This window comes from Suncus etruscus, chromosome 20 (assembly GCF_024139225.1).
Source record: "Suncus etruscus isolate mSunEtr1 chromosome 20, mSunEtr1.pri.cur, whole genome shotgun sequence".
Taxonomy (NCBI): Eukaryota; Metazoa; Chordata; class Mammalia; order Eulipotyphla; family Soricidae; genus Suncus; species Suncus etruscus.
Genome location: NC_064867.1, coordinates 2,556,681 through 2,573,154, shown reverse-complemented (window position 1 = coordinate 2,573,154; position 16,474 = coordinate 2,556,681). Strand labels below are relative to the sequence as shown.

The window sequence follows — 16,474 nt, the reverse complement described above, 5'->3', positions numbered from 1 at the left end:
TGTGGGACAGGGACAGAGACGAGAAGGTGGAAATCGGAAGCTGGACCTCTGAGTAGTCCTGCCAGCACTAGTGTTAACGGATAGGGCCTCTGAACTGTTTCCTCCATGTAAAACAGTTCCCACTTATTTGGTAACTGTGAGGTTGAAGAAGCAGATGCTCAGTGAACAGTAGATGTCACTTAATTTTTTGCTACAGGGACTGATCGCAGCGAGGCTCAGTCCCTGCATGTGTTTGTAGCCATAAGAGCCAGAAGTGCGAGGCCGGAGAGAGCATGGAGGTAAAGTGTTTGCCTCGCATGCAGAAGGATGGTGCTTCGAATCCCGGCATCCCATATGGTCCCCTGAGTCTGCCAGGAGCGATTTCTGAGCCTAAAGCCAGGAGTAACACCTGAGTGCTGCCGGGTGTGACCCACAAACAAACAAACAAATAAATATAAAGGAGCCAGAAGTGCTTGCGGCCATGCAGGCTACAGAGTTAGTGCTGGTATTTTGTTGTTGTTGTTTGCTTGTTTGTTTACTTTTGGTGGCACTGGGGTGATTCCTGGCTCTGCGCTCAGAAACCATTCCTGACAGACTCCGGGATCATATGGGATGCCGGGGATCGAACCTGGTTCATGCCAGGTTGGCAGCATACAAGGCAAATGCCCTTCCACTGTGCTATCGCTCCGTCCCTGTACATCTGGTGTCTCATTTCTCACTAGAGAAACTTCTAAAAATGAAACAAATATAAATTAAGTAGTACAATGAGGGCCTGCGCGATAGTATAGTGTGTAGGGCTTTTTTCTTACATATAGATGGCCAACCTTGATTTGATTTCTGGCACCCCATATAGTCCTCCAGACCCCATCAGGACCATCCCTGAACCTAGAGCCAGGAATAAGCCCTAGAGCTCAGCCAGATGTAGCTCTTCACCACCACCCCAAAAAAGGCATAATAAATCTCTCTGCTTCACAGTCCAGCTTAACAGTTGCCAGCACTCTGGCAAGCATATACACCTTGAATCCCTTGCCACATTATTTTAGTGGGGTTTGGGCCACACCCAGTGGTGCTCAGGAGACCAAAAGCCTAGGGGTCACTCCTGAGTGCTGCGTGTGAGCAAAGCACCCTACTTCCTGCACTCACTTTCTGGCTTCTATTGAAAAGGACACCAGGTTACTCGTCATTTCTTTTTTTTTTTTTTGGTTTTTGGGCCACACCCGGCGGTGCTCAGGGGTTCCTCCTGGCTGTCTGCTCAGAAATAGCTCCTGGCAGGCACGGGGGACCATATGGGACACCGGGATTTGAACCAACCACCTTTGGTCCTGGATCGGCTGCTTGCAAGGCAAACACAACTGTGCTATCTCTCCAGGCCCACTCGTCATTTCTTTATGTAGATTGCTAACTAATGCTCTTCCCTCCTCTGCCTCGCACAGATGGGGATCTCTTTGCAGAACACCACTTCCACCAGCCGCTACCTGCGAGTGCTTCCACCCTCTACACCGTACTTCTCTTTGAGTCTGGGTGAGTTCACTTTGGTTGGTGGGCTTGGTCCGGGTATCCCTACAGGTCCCTCAACTGTCCTTGGGAAGGGGCAGGGGGCCACCTCCCTCTCTTTCTCCAGTGATTCCTTCTGGCGTAAGTACAGTGATAGGGCCACATCCCTTCAGCCTTAGCGTTTTCACAAAGGCTCCCCGGAGTTGACAGTTCAGTCTTGGTGTGCCCAGGGGGTGTGGCACAGTTTGCCAGCTGCTCTCTTGTGTCTCACTTCCTTGCTGAGGGATTTAACCTGTCTCCATTAGTCACAGTGCTCGCTGTGGCACTGGGGTTACCCTCTAGCTCTCACCCCAACAGGGGCACCAGTGATGTAAGAGGCCTTACCCTGAAGGTCACTGAGCCCCTGAGTTCTTTCCTTGTCTCCCCTTCCCTCAACCTCTGCTAGTCTTGCTAGTCACCAGAGCATCCTGCTTCCAGCTGCAGTGCTTTAGTCAGGAACAACTCGCCTCTAGGAAATCTCAAGCTAGGCCAGGCCCTGCCTTCAGCCATCCTTGCCAAAGGGCCTTGCTCTAGTCTAGTCTTTCCACAGGAAGCTCTGTTCTCTGGCGCCTCCTGGTGGTTCTACTCTTGCAGGGCCTCAGCCCAGAGAAGATGACTTGATTGTACACACAGGTTTTCTACCTGTGCCTGTAGGGTTCTCTCTGTGCTTCTGGGTGTTTTCCTGTGCCTCTGGGGGAGTGTGTGTATCCCTGGATGTACCTGTGCCCCTACAGTTCTACCTGCGCCCCTAGAGTTCAGCTGTGCCTCTTGGGTGGCTCTTAGGCACCCTGGCTCTGCGTCTGCTGTGACCCTGGTGTGATCCAGCTGGCCGAGGTCCTGATTCACATGCTGTTGTTGTTTTTGATCACACACAGGGATGTTTCCAGGGAAAGGCGGGTTGGTGGCTCCTGGTCTGGCGTGCCAGTTCGTAGTCCAGTTTTTCCCAGACTGCCTTGGGGATTTTGATGACTTGATTTTAGTGGAGACCCAGTCCAGCCACACGCTTCTCATCCCCCTGCAGGCCCGGAGGCCACCTCCAGTGCTGACTCGTGAGTGCCCGCCCCATCTGCCAGGGCTCAGCCAGAGTGATGTGACCCTTTTGCAAAGGCTTAAGGAGGGGGACCCCCACAGCCAAGGCCCAGTTGTCCTGCCTGCTGCTTGGGCGGGAAGCTCAGATCGCAGACAGCATGAAGCAAGGGGCCCTCCTGGTTCACCCCAGTTTCTACCTGCCCAGGTTGCACTGAAGCCTCAGTGACTGAGGGGGGTTCTTTTGGGAAGCTCTGGCTGGGCTGCCCAGGGCATAGGCCACTTCAGCTGGGACCGGTCCCTCCATACGCAATGGGCGCTGACTCCTGGCAGGTTATCCTCTTGATTCTCTCCATTGGGGATGACAGGATAACAGGTTGAGGCAGTAGGACCACTAGGAATAACATTTTCCTTCTTCATCCCTTGGCTTCATCCCATGACTGCAGTATCACCAAAGCTGGATTGCGGCTTCTGCCTCATTGGGGGTATCAAGACGAGCCATTTCCTATGCAAAAACATAGGCTTTAGCAGCGGCAGGTTCTGCATCATGTCGAAGGGAAGCTGGCCACCTCCTTGCTTCAGGGTAAGTAAGCCTAGTGGTCCTGGGAGGAAAAATGCACCCCCCACAGCTTGAGGGCGGGTGCTGAGTCCTCTCCTGATTGGAAAAGGCAATGTCCTCATACCCCTCCAGTGGTCACCGTTCCTGCCCAGCCATTGTTTCCTATAGCACCGCATGATGGTACCTTCTCCCCTGCCTCCTGGCCTGACTCACCTGTCATTGTGTGAATTTATCATTGTGTGGATTCACTCTGCCCTTTGTCACTGTTGTAGAAGGTCTGAAATGTTTAAATGTTTACCAATGTTTAAAACATTGGTAGGGGAACCTAAGTAATAGTAGATCCTTGGCACCCTGTATGTTCCCCCGAGTTCTTCCAGGAATGATCCCTGAGTACAGAGCCAGGAGTAAGCCCTGAGCACCACCAGATGTGACCCGCAAAAGTTCGAAACAACAACAAAACATTGGTGGGGAGACTGGAGCAATAATACAGTGCGTAGGATACTTGACTTGTATGCAGCTAACCCTGGTGTGATGCCTGAAACCCACATAGTTCTCCAAACCTTGCCAGGATACCTGAATAGAGAGCCAGGAATCAGCCCTAAGTATGGCCAAGCATACAATACACACACACACACACACACACACACACACACACACACACACACACACACACACACACAATATTATTGGGGCCAGGAGAGTTTGGGCTTTTGGATCACATCCAAGGGTGTTCCAGAACAACTCCTGGTGATGCTTGGGGAATTGTATAAGGTTCAGGGGAATCAAACCCATTAGTGTTAGTTAGTGGCTGCTGTAGCTACATAAAAAACAAGCACCTCCCTTGTTGTCCATAATAAACAGCTTTTTGAGTCTCCAAAATGGTGAAAACACAGAGAGACCAGTGAGGTACTTCAGGTAGTAGAACACTGCTTGAGCTGTGTGAGGCCCTAGGATTGATTTCTGGTCTTCTGGGTTCTGATTCTGGATTCCTGGTATTTCTGGATCCTAAGCAGTGTCGGGATGACGCTGCTGGTAAGAGCTAGACTGAGTATTGTCATGCATAGCCCCTACAGTGCATTTATGAGCCAGAGAGAGCTCAAGAGACCCACAAGGTTCTACAAGGAGGTAGAACAGCACACATAGCCCAGGGACAATCCATGATTCATGGCTCCCCCTCCTGCAAGCACTGTCAGGAAATCCCCAGCACAGAGCTGGGAGTCGCCTTTGACTGTGGCCCGGGTGCTCGCACACTGAAACAAATTCTAAAAAATGTATTTTGGTTTTGGGGTCACACCCAGCAGTGCTCAGATGGCTCTGAGATCAAGAATCATTTCTGGTGGGCTCACGGGACCACATGGGATGCTTAGAATCGAACCCAGATCAGCCATGTGCAAAGCAAATGCCCTACCCGTTGTACTGTTGCTCCAGCCCTAAACATGTTTTTTATAAATAACAAAAATATGGGGTCTAGGATGTAACGCAGTGGAAAAGTGTAATCCCTGGCAACAGAAAACGAGACCAGGAACAGGGAGGCTGCAGCCAGGCTCTCGGGAAGCAAGGTGGTCGTGTCCCTGGACTGGGGTTTGTAGTGGCGTCACTGGCACGAGTGTGTGTGTGGGGGGGGACTGTCTTTGCTGCCTGCTGGCTCCATTGTGCCCCATTCAGTGGCAATGCTGATGTGCTGCTCACCCAGCTCTGGGAAGAGACGTGTAGAGATGTGGCTCCACTCGCATCTTGAGGAAGCCCGTGCTGTTCCAGACCCTGAGGGCTGCACTTTCCGGGGTGCACATAATCCCTCTCTCTTTTGGGCCAGGATCCCGGAAGTGTGGGTATCCCCAGCAGCAACCAGCTGCCCTGCTGCTTTCAGGGGGACAGTGGCCTCTGTGTTGGGGCCCACACGGATGAGGCACCCAGCATACAGGGCACTGGGGCAGGGGCTGGACTTGGGAACTCTCCCTTCTAAGAGACCCCCCTCCCCTCAGCTTGGGTTTATCTTGGTTCCTCCCGCCACAGCGGCTCTTTGCAGCTGCAGCAAATTTACTCACGCATTCATTCTTGGTCTTCTGCCCTCCCGGCCTCCTTCCTCAGGGACCCGGGATCTTTGCAGGGAAAGCTGCTGAGCCAACAGCCCTTGAGCTCCTTTCGGTGGTGCAGCAGCTGATTAGAGGAAAACCCTCCGTCCTCTGGTTCTTCTGCTTCTCTTTCAGGCTGTCGCCACTCTGGGCTTTGCAGAACAACCTCCCTTTGTGATCCACCCCACGGTGTTTGAGCTGGCACCTGGGCAGAACATCTTGGTGGAGGTAGGACTTGGGACCCCGGGTCTACCTCTTCCTCCCGATTGGTCAAGACTCTCCTCAGTGGCCCCTCACTCCCCACCACCACTCTACTTGTCTCTGTACTTTTTGTGACCCACAACCCCACTCATGTCCTGGGTCCCAGCGCTCGTGGCTACTATGTGGGAACTGGTCTTGCCTTCTGTAGGGGTGTGATTTGACCCTCTGACCCATGGTTCACCTTAGACAGAAAGCTTTTCTGTCCTGAGCTCTCTGTACCTGGCCACATGCATGTTTGTGTGTGCATATACATGTTACACACACAACACACATGAGGTGAAGAGGAAAAACAAAGGAATTCACATGATGAAATTTTGAGGAAAAGCAACTAGACAATTAGTGAAATGCCCCCTTCCCCACTTTCCTGGCACTCCGAGGCCACTAGCTTCCCAAGCAGTTGTCCTGTAGGCACTTCCATGAACCAGATCCCCACAGAAGCTGCTTGGACGGATGATTCTTTCATGTGTTTCCGTTTCCGTCCCTTCCCTCCACTCAGGCCTTCTCCATGTTTCCACTCCTTTCCTGGGTAGTGGCCATCTGTCTTTTTTGGAGGGGGGTGGGCCCCACACCCAGTGATGCTCAGGGCTTAATCCTGACTCTGCACTCAGAAATTGCTCCTGGAGGTGTTCGGGGACCATGTGACATGCCAGGAATTGAATCCAGACTGTTATGTGAAAGCAACACTCTACCTACTGTACTATTGCTCCAGGCCCCCAGCTCTTATCTTCACATCTTTGTACTCTTCCACTGGGTGAATGAACAAAAATGGGGACCTCTCCTGTGGTCCCTTCTCGATGGGCACCCATGTGTTTCCAATCTCTGGCCATTTCAACAAATCACTCCCCACAGTCATTGTGCTCAGGTCTGATGTCGCTGCAGGATCAGACCTTGAGTCACAGTCAGTTGCTGACTCTGATCTCAGTATTACAAATAATGTCAGGGACCAGAGCGATAGCACAGCAATGGAGCATTTGTCTTGCACATAGCCAATCTGGAACAGACCCAGGTTTGATCCCCAGCATTCCATACCATCCCCAAGCCTGCCAGGAGCAATTTCTGAGCACAGAGCCAGGAGTAACCCCTGAGCGCCACAGGGTGTGACCCCCTAAAATATAATAATGATGTCAAAATCCTGCTCCTCCCTGTTGGATTGTACCATTATACTTCTGGTAGCAAAGTGCCTATTTCCTCCTTACACCCCTACCAATACAGTGTAATTTCATCATTAAAAAAAATCTTATTATTATAATTTTTTATCAAGCACAAGGCCTGGAGCAATAGCACAGTGATAAGGCATTTGCCTTGCACACAACTAACCTGGGACTGACCTGGATTCAATCCCTGGCATTCCATATGGTCTCCTGAGCCTGCCAGGAGCAATTTTTTTTTTTTTTTGGATTTTGGGCCACACCCGGCGTTGCTCAGGGGTGACTCCTGGCTGTCTGCTCAGAAATAGCTCCTGGCAGGCACGGGGGACCATATGGGACACCGGGATTCAAACCAACCACCTTTGGTCCTGGATCGGCTGCTTGCAAGGCAAACGCCGCTCTGCTATCTCTCCGGGCCCTGCCAGGAGCAATTTCTGAGTGCAGAGCAAGGAGTAACTCCTGAGCACTGCTGGATGTGGCCCCCAAACAAAAAATAAAATAAAATCATGCACAAGAACAGAATAATTTGTTACTTAGGTATATTACCCAACCAAATCAACTCTTGACCATCTGCATAGCGATGCCACTCTGCCGCCCCTTTTAGCCAAGTCCCAACCTGCCCTTCATGATTCCTCGAAGGAAGGAAATCGGGGCAGAAAGTCAGTGCCTAAAGAGAGCTGCCTTTGTATGGCTGGCCAGTGTGAAGAGTGAGACAGGTTTCTTATTTGGGGGGAAGGGGTGCACATTGATGATGCCCAAGGTTACTCCTGGCAGACTCAGGGAACCCTATGGGATGGGATGCTGGGGTCATGCATCTCCACCATACTCTCGTCAGCCCCAGAAATTGTTCTTCTAAGCACTTTTCACTTACCTTGTTGATGCTGAAGAAGATTAAACAAGTGGTCCATTAAGAGTTATTGGCGGGGCCGGGCGGTGGCGCAAGAGGTAAGGTGCCTGCTTTGCCTGCGCTAGCCTTGGATGGACCGCAGTTTGATCCCCCGGTGTCCCATATGGTCCCCCAAGCCAGGAGCGACTTCTGAGCGCATAGCCAGGAGTAACCCCTGAGCGTTACCGGGTGTGGCCCAAAAACCAAAAAAAAAAAAAAAAAGAGTTATTGGCATTCTGGACCTCTGTGAACCTTTGATTCTTTCTACATGCTCCCCTGCTGGCCTTAGTTGTAAGGAGGGGTGGAGATGGCAGGCTGGGGGTCCTGCTTGAGGAGAAAGGGATGGAAGATGGGGCTAGAAGCTGCCCTTTTCTCCCCCAGATCATCTTCTTCCCCACAAGCCCCGGACTGGTTGAGCGGACCTTTCTTGTGGTGTGTGACAATTGTCAAGTCAAGGACCTGGTGATCTCAGGTGGGCTGATGCATATGGGGGAGGGGGGTGGAGGAGGGGAGGGGAGGCCATGCAGGGTGAGTAGACTGCAGGCGCAGCTGCAGGGACTCAGCAGCTCCCCCTCGAGGCCAGAGACAGTGTCGAGGGCCTGCAGTGTGGTCTGTTAGGGCCCTTGCTCTGAGCGGACCTTGGAGATAGCCAACCTGGCCTTCAGCACAGAGCCCAGGAGACGTCCCTCGGTCTGCCATGGCTTCCATGGCAGCTGCCAGAGGCGCTCTGGGCTCCTGAGGGTTGGAAGCAATTCCTACTCAGCTCTCTTGCCTTCCTTCCTCCCTCCACCCATCACCCTCCTCCCAGCCAGCTCCTGAGTTTCACTCTATGCCCTCTTTGAAGATACGGGACAGGAATCTGTGTCACTATTTCATTCCCCTCCTGTACATTTCTGGAGGTCAAGACCCAGACCAGTCACATGTGGAAGCAGGAATGGGAGGGAACCATCTTGAGCCACCCAGTCCTGACTCTGGCCCCCGTGACTTGGCTTCCCTGACCTCCATGGGCAGGAGTCGGGCAGCTGGTTGCTTTGGAGCTCGTCTCTATCTCTGGAGTCAAAAGCCAGCCGGAACCAGGGGAGCTCACAGACCTAACAGCCCAGCACTTCATACGCTTTGAGCCCATAAACCTTTGGTCCAAGTCCAGAAAGCAGCTGATTATTAGAAACGCTACGTGAGTCGCCTCTGTGCTACCCCCGGGTGCTCCCCTGGGAGGAAGGAGGCTCCCTCCTAGGGCCCTGGAAAGAAGGTTCCAGACTCACATTGTCCGTACAAGTAGCCGCTTGCTCTGTCACTGTTGGGAATGAAGTGTGAGCCCTGAGTGCAGCATCAGACTTTCTTCCTTTCAGTAGCCACGAGGTCCTGTCCAGACTTGTACTGGACACAGCTGGTCCACCCTTGGCCAGAAGCAGTTTTTCAGACCCTATGGCCTTAGTCTGGCTTCAGCACACAGGCTCTGTTCTCACTGCCCTTGACCTCCCGACATCCTGAGCACTCACCCCAGCCCTGGCAGACTCCAGGTCACCTCACAAGCAGACAGTTTGGTGAACCCAGACCTTCCCAGATGCTGTCACCTGAGCCATGATGGCGGTATCAGCTGCCCTCCCCCTGTATACACTTGTCCCTGCTGATCTGGGTGGTCAGGGGCCCCGTCTCTTCCTGGACAGGACCATCTGGGGGGCCTGAGGTAGAGTGGAGGGCAGGGGACAATTCCCTGCTGGGACAGCTTCCCTAATCTCTAGGGGATGGGACATCTGTTGGGTGCCCTCAGTTGTAAGCATGGAGTACAAGTATCCTAGTCGATGTGTTGTCCCCTAGCTCCGACCTGGACTCCTGAGCTGCCACCACTGGATCCATACCCCGAACCCCCGGTTTCCATATAGGAAGGACCCCGCAGTCACTTCCCATGCCTAGGCCCAGTCAGGCCTGGGGTGGAAGGGCCCAGCCTGGCAGAACAGTGCTTGCCGCACTTGTCCCATGTTGTCCCCAGGCACGTGAAGCTGCCGTTCCACTGGCAGATCCTGAAGCCCAACCTGCAGGCGCTGCTGCCAGGGAAAGCCTACGACCCAGCCTCCATCAAATTCATTGCCGACAGGGACACGGCGTTCTCCATCACGCCCCACAGGGGCGTCTTCTGCGCCCACAAGGACCATGAGTTCATCCTAACCTTTGCACCTCGTGAGGTCAGAGGTCCTGAGGGATTCTGTGGTGTTTCTTCTCTCCCCATGTTGTTCTCTGGCTCCCCTCCCACTCCTCCCACAAGCTCAGAGCAGCTGATGTGGGGTGTGTAGGACAAGACAGTGACTTTGCCTGCCCCCCCCCCCACTCCCCCACAGCTGTATTCTGGGCTCATTTTCTTATTCAGATGGTTTCCCAGATGCTGCTGTGAGAAGCTCCACTGTCCCTGGCCCAGCCCACATCCATCCCCTAAGAGGGCGATGTGGGGGGAGGGTTCCGAGGGGAGGCGAGTCAGCCTAGCACCTGTGTCATGGGCAGGGAGAGGCATGACTCACCTGTCCTCACCTGACCGCTGCCTCTCATCTGTTTCGGGAGGGTGGAGCTTGGGCTGTGTAGTGGGCAGAGTTGGAACGTAAGGATCCTTCCCGGGTCCTCCTGTCCAGCTGCCTGAGGCATCAGTCCTGGCTGGCTCTGCTGTCCTGGCCAGCAGGTTCTGCTCCAGCCCACTTGTGTGTGTGTTTGGGGGACTTGGGGAGGGTGCTACCATTGAGCGGGAGTTCCTGAGGGCTTCCTGCCTGCCAGACTCACCAGCACTGTCTCAATTGCAGCTCAGGCCGTTCCACAGCGTGCTCCATCTGGTGCTTGAGGAGATACCAGAGCCTGTCAGGTGAGCAGGACGGTGGCCCTGGGGGATCAAACATGCAGAACCCCAGCAGGCCTGGATGGGGGAGGGGCGGAGTCTAGAGTGGGCTCATCACCCAAAAAAATAAATATATGTGTGTAAATAAATAAATAGAAATTAATTAAGAGTAATTTTAAAAATTTGGGGTCAGAGTGATAGCACAGCAGGAGGGCATTTGCGTTGCACGCCTTGCATACCCTGGGATGTGCATGACCTGGGACAGACCCTGGTTGGATTACTGGCAATCATATGGTCACCTGAGTCTTCCAGGAGCGATTTCTGAGTGCAGAGCCAGGAGTAACCCCTAAGCGGGACCAGGTGTGGTCAGAAAACAAGCAAACAAAACCAAAAATAAATAAAAAAGAATGTTTATAGAGTGGGCTCAGCAGAGGGGAAGCAGCCCTTGGACCACACAGGTGCTCCAGGCTCAGGGTGGAGGCTTCTGATCACCCCACACACACCCCACTCCATCACCCTTCCAGCCCAGCCCAGAAACTTCTAGACCTTCCTCTAAATGTACTGGCAGCATAGGTACAGGGCACTGGTCCGCCTCAGTGACATCCCAGCCTAGAGGGACCTCAGGCTCCATGGCCTCAGGAGGGTAGGAGGATGGGTACCCCTGCCTGAGACCTGGGCTTTTGTCCTGCTGTCCTAGCCACAGGCAGTCATGGCTGCGTCAGGCAGGGGCCACTGCCCCTGGGGTGAGAGTGGGGAGCTGGCGGGCAGCACTTTTCACAATAAGCCAAGATCTGGACACAACACCAGGGCCAGGCTCCCTCCTGGCTTCTCACTCGGGGGGGGGGCAAATGTTCAGCTCAGATACCAGCAGCTCCAAGGACACGTCCTACTCGTCAGAAGACATGATCATCCTGGAGGTGGAGGTGAAAGGAACCGTGGAGCCATTCCAGGCACTGCTGGAACCCTACGCCATCATCGTCCCTGGGGAGAGCTATATCGGTGCCACCGTGAAGAGGGACTTTAAGGTGAGTGCAGTTGGGGCCAGAGAGATAGCATGGAGGTAAGACATTTGCCTTGCATGCTGAAGGTTGATGGTTTGAATCCCGGCATCCCATATGGTCCCCGAGCCTGCCAGGAGCGATTTCTGAGCGTAAAGCCAGGAGTAACCCCTGAGCGCTGACGGGTGGGACCCAAAAACCAACCAATCAATCAACCAACCAACCAACCAAAAAAGGTGAGTGCAATCTTGACTGACTGTCCTGCCCAGGACCCTGAGCCTGAGTTGGGGGAGGAAGGGGCACAGCAGGGTTCCATCTAGGCAGCTTCCTGGCATCTCTGAAGACAGGCTGTGTCCAGCTGCCCTTTCTGGTGGCCCTGGGTCTGTGACAGGACAGGCCCCCCAAAGCATGCAGAGTGGGGTGATCCACGGATGGGCAGGGGGCCTTGTGGGAGCTGCCACTGACCGACAGCCATGCAGGAGCTCAGGAACGCTGCGGGGTGTCTTTCAGATGTGGAACCACAGCAAGTCGCCCATCAGCTACGTCTGGGGGAAGATCTCTGACTGCCACATTGTGGAGGTGGAGCCCTGCACAGGGACCATAGGTGGGGAAGACTGGCTGCGATAGGGCGGGTTTGCGCTGCGTGCCGTCCTCACCAGCTCCCCTGTGCTGGGGAGACTGGCTGCGTGCTGTCCTCACCAGCTCCCCTCGGCACAGGCCACCGCAGAGGGACATCGGCCATGCTTTCTCTTCCTCCGCTTCTCACTTCTTCGTCCTTTCTCCAGAGCCCAACGAGGTGGAGCATTTCGAGCTGAACTTCACCGGGGCTGCCCCTGGCCCCATGATCGTGGCCCTGCCGTGTGACATCAAAGACTCTGCGTGGCCTGTGATGCTGCACGTCGAGGCAACCTTCAAGGTGCTGCTGGGCAGGGTGGCGAGGGGCAGGCCCAAGGTGGCCAGTGGCGGCGGCGAAGGCCCCAGCCCACTGGCCGCCGGTAACAGGCCCCCACGTGCCCCAGGGACCGACACTCGTCCTGGACACCCCGGCCCTGAAGCTGGGTCTGCTGCGCCTGGGACAGAGGGTCAGCAGCATCCTGCGAGTGCAGAACCTCAGCCAGCTCCCTGCCGCGTGGCAGCTGCGGGAGAGCGCCCACTGCCTGGAGGAGAGGGGCGAGGCCGTGAGTTGGGGCTCCTTCCTGGCTCTCAGGACCCTGGGACCTGTGCTGGTGCCTACAGGCCACTGAGGCTGACGGTGGCTTTGGCCTGACTGTCCTCACAGGCAATTCTGCTGGAGGAGAAGGGGGCCCCCCTTGGGGGGCTCTCCCTCTGCAGCAGGGAGGGAAGTTTAGAGAAAGCAGCTAAAGCTCCAGAGAGAGGGCCCCCAAGGGTCCAGGGTGGGGATCCCTTGAGCTGAGTCCCTGTCACCAGAGGGCGCCAGAACCAGATGCAGGACCAGGCTTCTCTCCTGCTTTGGTGGCACCATTTCAACACAACCACATGTGGCAGGGCTGCCAGTACCTGCCCTCACCTCCACCGGCGCACGCTTGGCTGTGGCCACAATGTGGAACTCACAATGTGGGCAGACCAGGTCTGCCTTCCTACTGCTTCGAGGGGTGGAGGGGGGTGTCTTGCCTGCACCCTTCCCTGTCTGTGCATCAGAGCTATACTCGTGGGAGTCAGAGTGATAGCACAGCGGTTGGATATTTGTCTTGCACACAGCCAACCTGGGATGGACCCAGGTTTGATCCCCAGCATCCCATATAATGTCTCAAGCCTGCCAGGAGCGATTTCTGAGCACAGAGCCAGGAGTAACCCCTGAGTGTCGCCGGGTGTGATGTCAAAACAAAAACAAAACGTGAACATTTGACATTTGTTAAGAGTCAGAGAGTCAGAATGCCAGGCCCAGACAACACATCCTAAGGCCCCACATTCTAGCCCCTGCTGGAGAGGAGACTGTAGCACACAGAAACCTTTTCCTTCCCCTCTCTGGGGAAGCTGGCTTTACTTGGAAGCTGCTTGCTTCACTTTTATTTTTTTTTTTATTTTTTGTTTGTTTTGGGGGGGGGGTCACATTCAAGCAGTGCTCAAGGGACCATGCAGTGCCAGGGATGAGTCTTTATTTTTTTTTTTTGGGTTTTTGGACCACACCCGGCGGTGCTCAGGGGTTCCTCCTGGCTGTCTGCTCAGAAATAGCTCCTGGCAGGCACGGGGGAACATATGGGACACCAGGATTCGAACCAACCACCTTAGGTCCTGCATTGGCTGCTTGCAAGGCAAACGCCGCTATGCTATCTCTCCGGGCCCACAACGCCTGAGTCTTACTCATGCTCCTGGCCACTTTTTATCTCAGTGCCTGCTGAAGGGGGCAGGCAGACCATATGGGGAGCTCCAGCATTTGTCCCCAGGAAGGTACCCTACTCCTCAGCTTTGTTCCCCTGAATCCACTTGGGTAATTCTTTCCACCTGCTTCCTTCTATATCTTCCGTGGCTCTTTGAAAGTTGGAGGGCCAGCCAGCTTCGGGTTGGAGGGAGGGAAAGTACCCTGGTCCTTTTTTTTTACCCCTTTTGGTTTTTGGACCAAACCCAGTGACACTTGGGAGATACTCCTGGCTCTGTGCTCAGAAATCACTCCTTGGGAGACCATATGGGACGCTGGGGATCAAACTTGCAAATGCCTACTGCTGTGCTGTTGCTCTAGCTCCACCCTGGTCCTTTTCCGAGTGTCCTCCCAACAGGCGTCTCCTTTCTGCATCGAGCCCTGCTGCGGGCAGTTGCCACCTCTGGGGGACTGCTGCGTGCAGGTCACCTTGGCGGCGTTGAGCTGCCAGCGGCTGGAGACCATCCTGGAGCTGGAGGTGGCCAATGGGGCCTGGAGGTAAGAACCGAGAGGCTTCCTCTCACCAGGGATGTGTGGCCCTGCTGTAAAGCCATCATCAGCCCATGGGGCCAGGCCGCACAATTTGGAGACCACATGGGAGTCGATGGCTCCTGGTGGTTAGTTGGCTGGCCTGCAGGTGTAGTCACAGGTGTGCAGTGACGGGGCTTGAACAAGCGCTTGGCCTGCTTCCTGGCCACAGCAGGAGGAGTTCACACACCCTTGCTTGATTCCCAGGGAGACACAAGTGCTGAGAACTGGGAGGGAGGACATCTGTAGTCAGGTGATTGTCCCAGTCAGCAGCCGGGGGGGGGGGGGGGAATGAACACAGAGCCTTTGAGTGAATCTTTGTTGTTTTTTGGTTTTTGGGCCACACCCGGCGGTGCTCAGGGGTCCCTCCTGGCTGTCTGCTCAGAAATAGCTCCTGGCAGGCACGGGGGACCCTATGGGACATCGGGATTCGAACCAACCACCTTAGGTCTTGGATCGGCTGCTTGCAAGGCAAACAACGCTGTGCTATCTCTCCGGGCCCTAAATCTTTGTTTTGAAATGGCATTTGTTTACACAACTGTATGTGTTTTAGGTCTATGATCTCAAGTTTCGTAAAAGTCTGTGTTATGTGAATCTCATACGTACACATCCCCAGAGCCCACTGTCCTCACTGTAAGAGTCTGACTGATTGACTTCCTTTGCCATCTGGAGTCTCAAAGGCTGTTGATGGGTGCTCCCTCCCTCCCTTCTCCTTGTCGCTATAAAAATACAGTCCTCTGATGAGTCTCAAGGCCCATCACTCCCCTTTGATAATTCTCAAATCCAGGCCGGAGCGATAGCACAGTGATAGGGCATTTGCCTTGCATGTGGCTGACCCACAATGGACCTAGGTTCAATCCCTGGCAACCCATATGGTCCCCCAAAGCCAGGAGTGATTTCTGAACACATAGTCAGAAGTAACCCCTGAGCATCACCAGGCATGACCCCAAAACGAAAAAATACCCCTAAAACAAAAATGATTCTCAAATCCTTGCAAATATGAGTTCATCCACTTCTTCCTGTTTGTGCCCACATTAGTTTGAAGCATATTGATCTTTTCCTTTGGGGGGCACTGGGGTGTCTCTCAACAGGGCTTAGGGACCCACAACTCCAGATATACTGATCAGGCACTATGGGTCTGGTGTTGAGTGCTTGGGCTCAGGGGTGCTGGGGTGTGGGGGACTGTGCACTGTGCAGTGCCGGGGATCAAACTTAGAGCTTCGAGCATCAAGGTATGTCTTCTACCACTTTGTATTATTTTCAGCCCTGATGTACTGTTCTTATGTTGGCTTGGGGCTCCTTAACTTTGTGTGTGTGTGTGTGTGTGTGTGTGTGTGAGAGAGAGAGAGAGAGAGAGAGAGAGAGAGAGAGAGAGAGAGAGAGAGAGAAGAGAAAAGAGAGAGAGGTACACAGCCCTATACTGTATATACATTTTACCATATGTTTTATGATCATTCTGCTTGCTTTTTTATATTTCCCTATTTAAAAAAATAAATCATTTGAGGGACTGGAGAGTATAGTGGGTAATACATTTGCCTTGCAGGTGCCCAACCTGGGTTTAATTCTCTGGCATTATACATGATCCCCTGAGCTCTACCAGGAGGGATTCCTGAGTGTAGAGTCAGAAATAAGCCCTGAGCATGGCTTGGTATGGCCCAAAAACATAAACAAGCCCTTGACTGGCCATTTTATACGTTTCTAGAGACTCTTGAATCACCCTATAACAGACTTAGGACTTCCGCCAACAATGTGGGACTGACTGCTGGCCCACTCTCACTTGGACATTTATACTTTTTTTTTTTTTTTTTTTGGTTTTGGGGCCACACCCGGTGGTGCTCAGGGATTCCTCCTGGCTGTCTGCTCAGAAATAGCTCCTGGGGGCCGGGCGGTGGCGCTAAAGGTAAGGTGCCTGCCTTGCCTGCGCTAACCTTGGACGGACCGCGGTTCGATCCCCCGGTGTCCCATATGGTCCCCCAAGCCAGGAGCAACTTCTGAGCACATAGCCAGGAGTAACCCCTGAGCGTTACTGGGTGTGGCCCAAAAACCAAAAAAAAAAAAAAGAAATAGCTCCTGGCAGGCATGGGGGACCCTACGGGACACCGGGATTTGAACCAACCACCTTAGGTCCTGGATCAGCTGCTTGCAAGGCAAACGCCGCTGTGCTATCTCTCCGGGCCCCATTGAGATTTTTTTTAAGTAAGGAAAGTCTTGTTTGGGGGGTTGAGTCACACCCAGCAGTGACCAGGGGTTACTCATGACTGCTCAGGGATCATTCCTGGCGGTGGTCAG

At 53.8% G+C, this 16,474-nt stretch overlaps 1 protein-coding gene across 1 annotated transcript in view; it reads left to right on the top strand.

Annotated features, from left to right (window-relative positions):
* Window positions 1-16,474, top strand: part of DLEC1 (DLEC1 cilia and flagella associated protein) — a 52,771-nt gene that overhangs the window by 20,714 nt on the left and 15,583 nt on the right. The window contains exons 7-19 of the mRNA XM_049766449.1: window positions 1,413-1,500; window positions 2,388-2,561; window positions 2,985-3,121; window positions 5,305-5,397; window positions 7,846-7,936; window positions 8,476-8,638; window positions 9,455-9,647; window positions 10,251-10,309; window positions 11,139-11,307; window positions 11,791-11,884; window positions 12,066-12,196; window positions 12,300-12,458; window positions 14,016-14,155. Of these exons, the coding sequence (XP_049622406.1) occupies window positions 1,413-1,500; window positions 2,388-2,561; window positions 2,985-3,121; window positions 5,305-5,397; window positions 7,846-7,936; window positions 8,476-8,638; window positions 9,455-9,647; window positions 10,251-10,309; window positions 11,139-11,307; window positions 11,791-11,884; window positions 12,066-12,196; window positions 12,300-12,458; window positions 14,016-14,155 (1,691 nt within the window). The remainder of the gene's footprint in view (window positions 1-1,412; window positions 1,501-2,387; window positions 2,562-2,984; window positions 3,122-5,304; window positions 5,398-7,845; window positions 7,937-8,475; window positions 8,639-9,454; window positions 9,648-10,250; window positions 10,310-11,138; window positions 11,308-11,790; window positions 11,885-12,065; window positions 12,197-12,299; window positions 12,459-14,015; window positions 14,156-16,474) is intronic.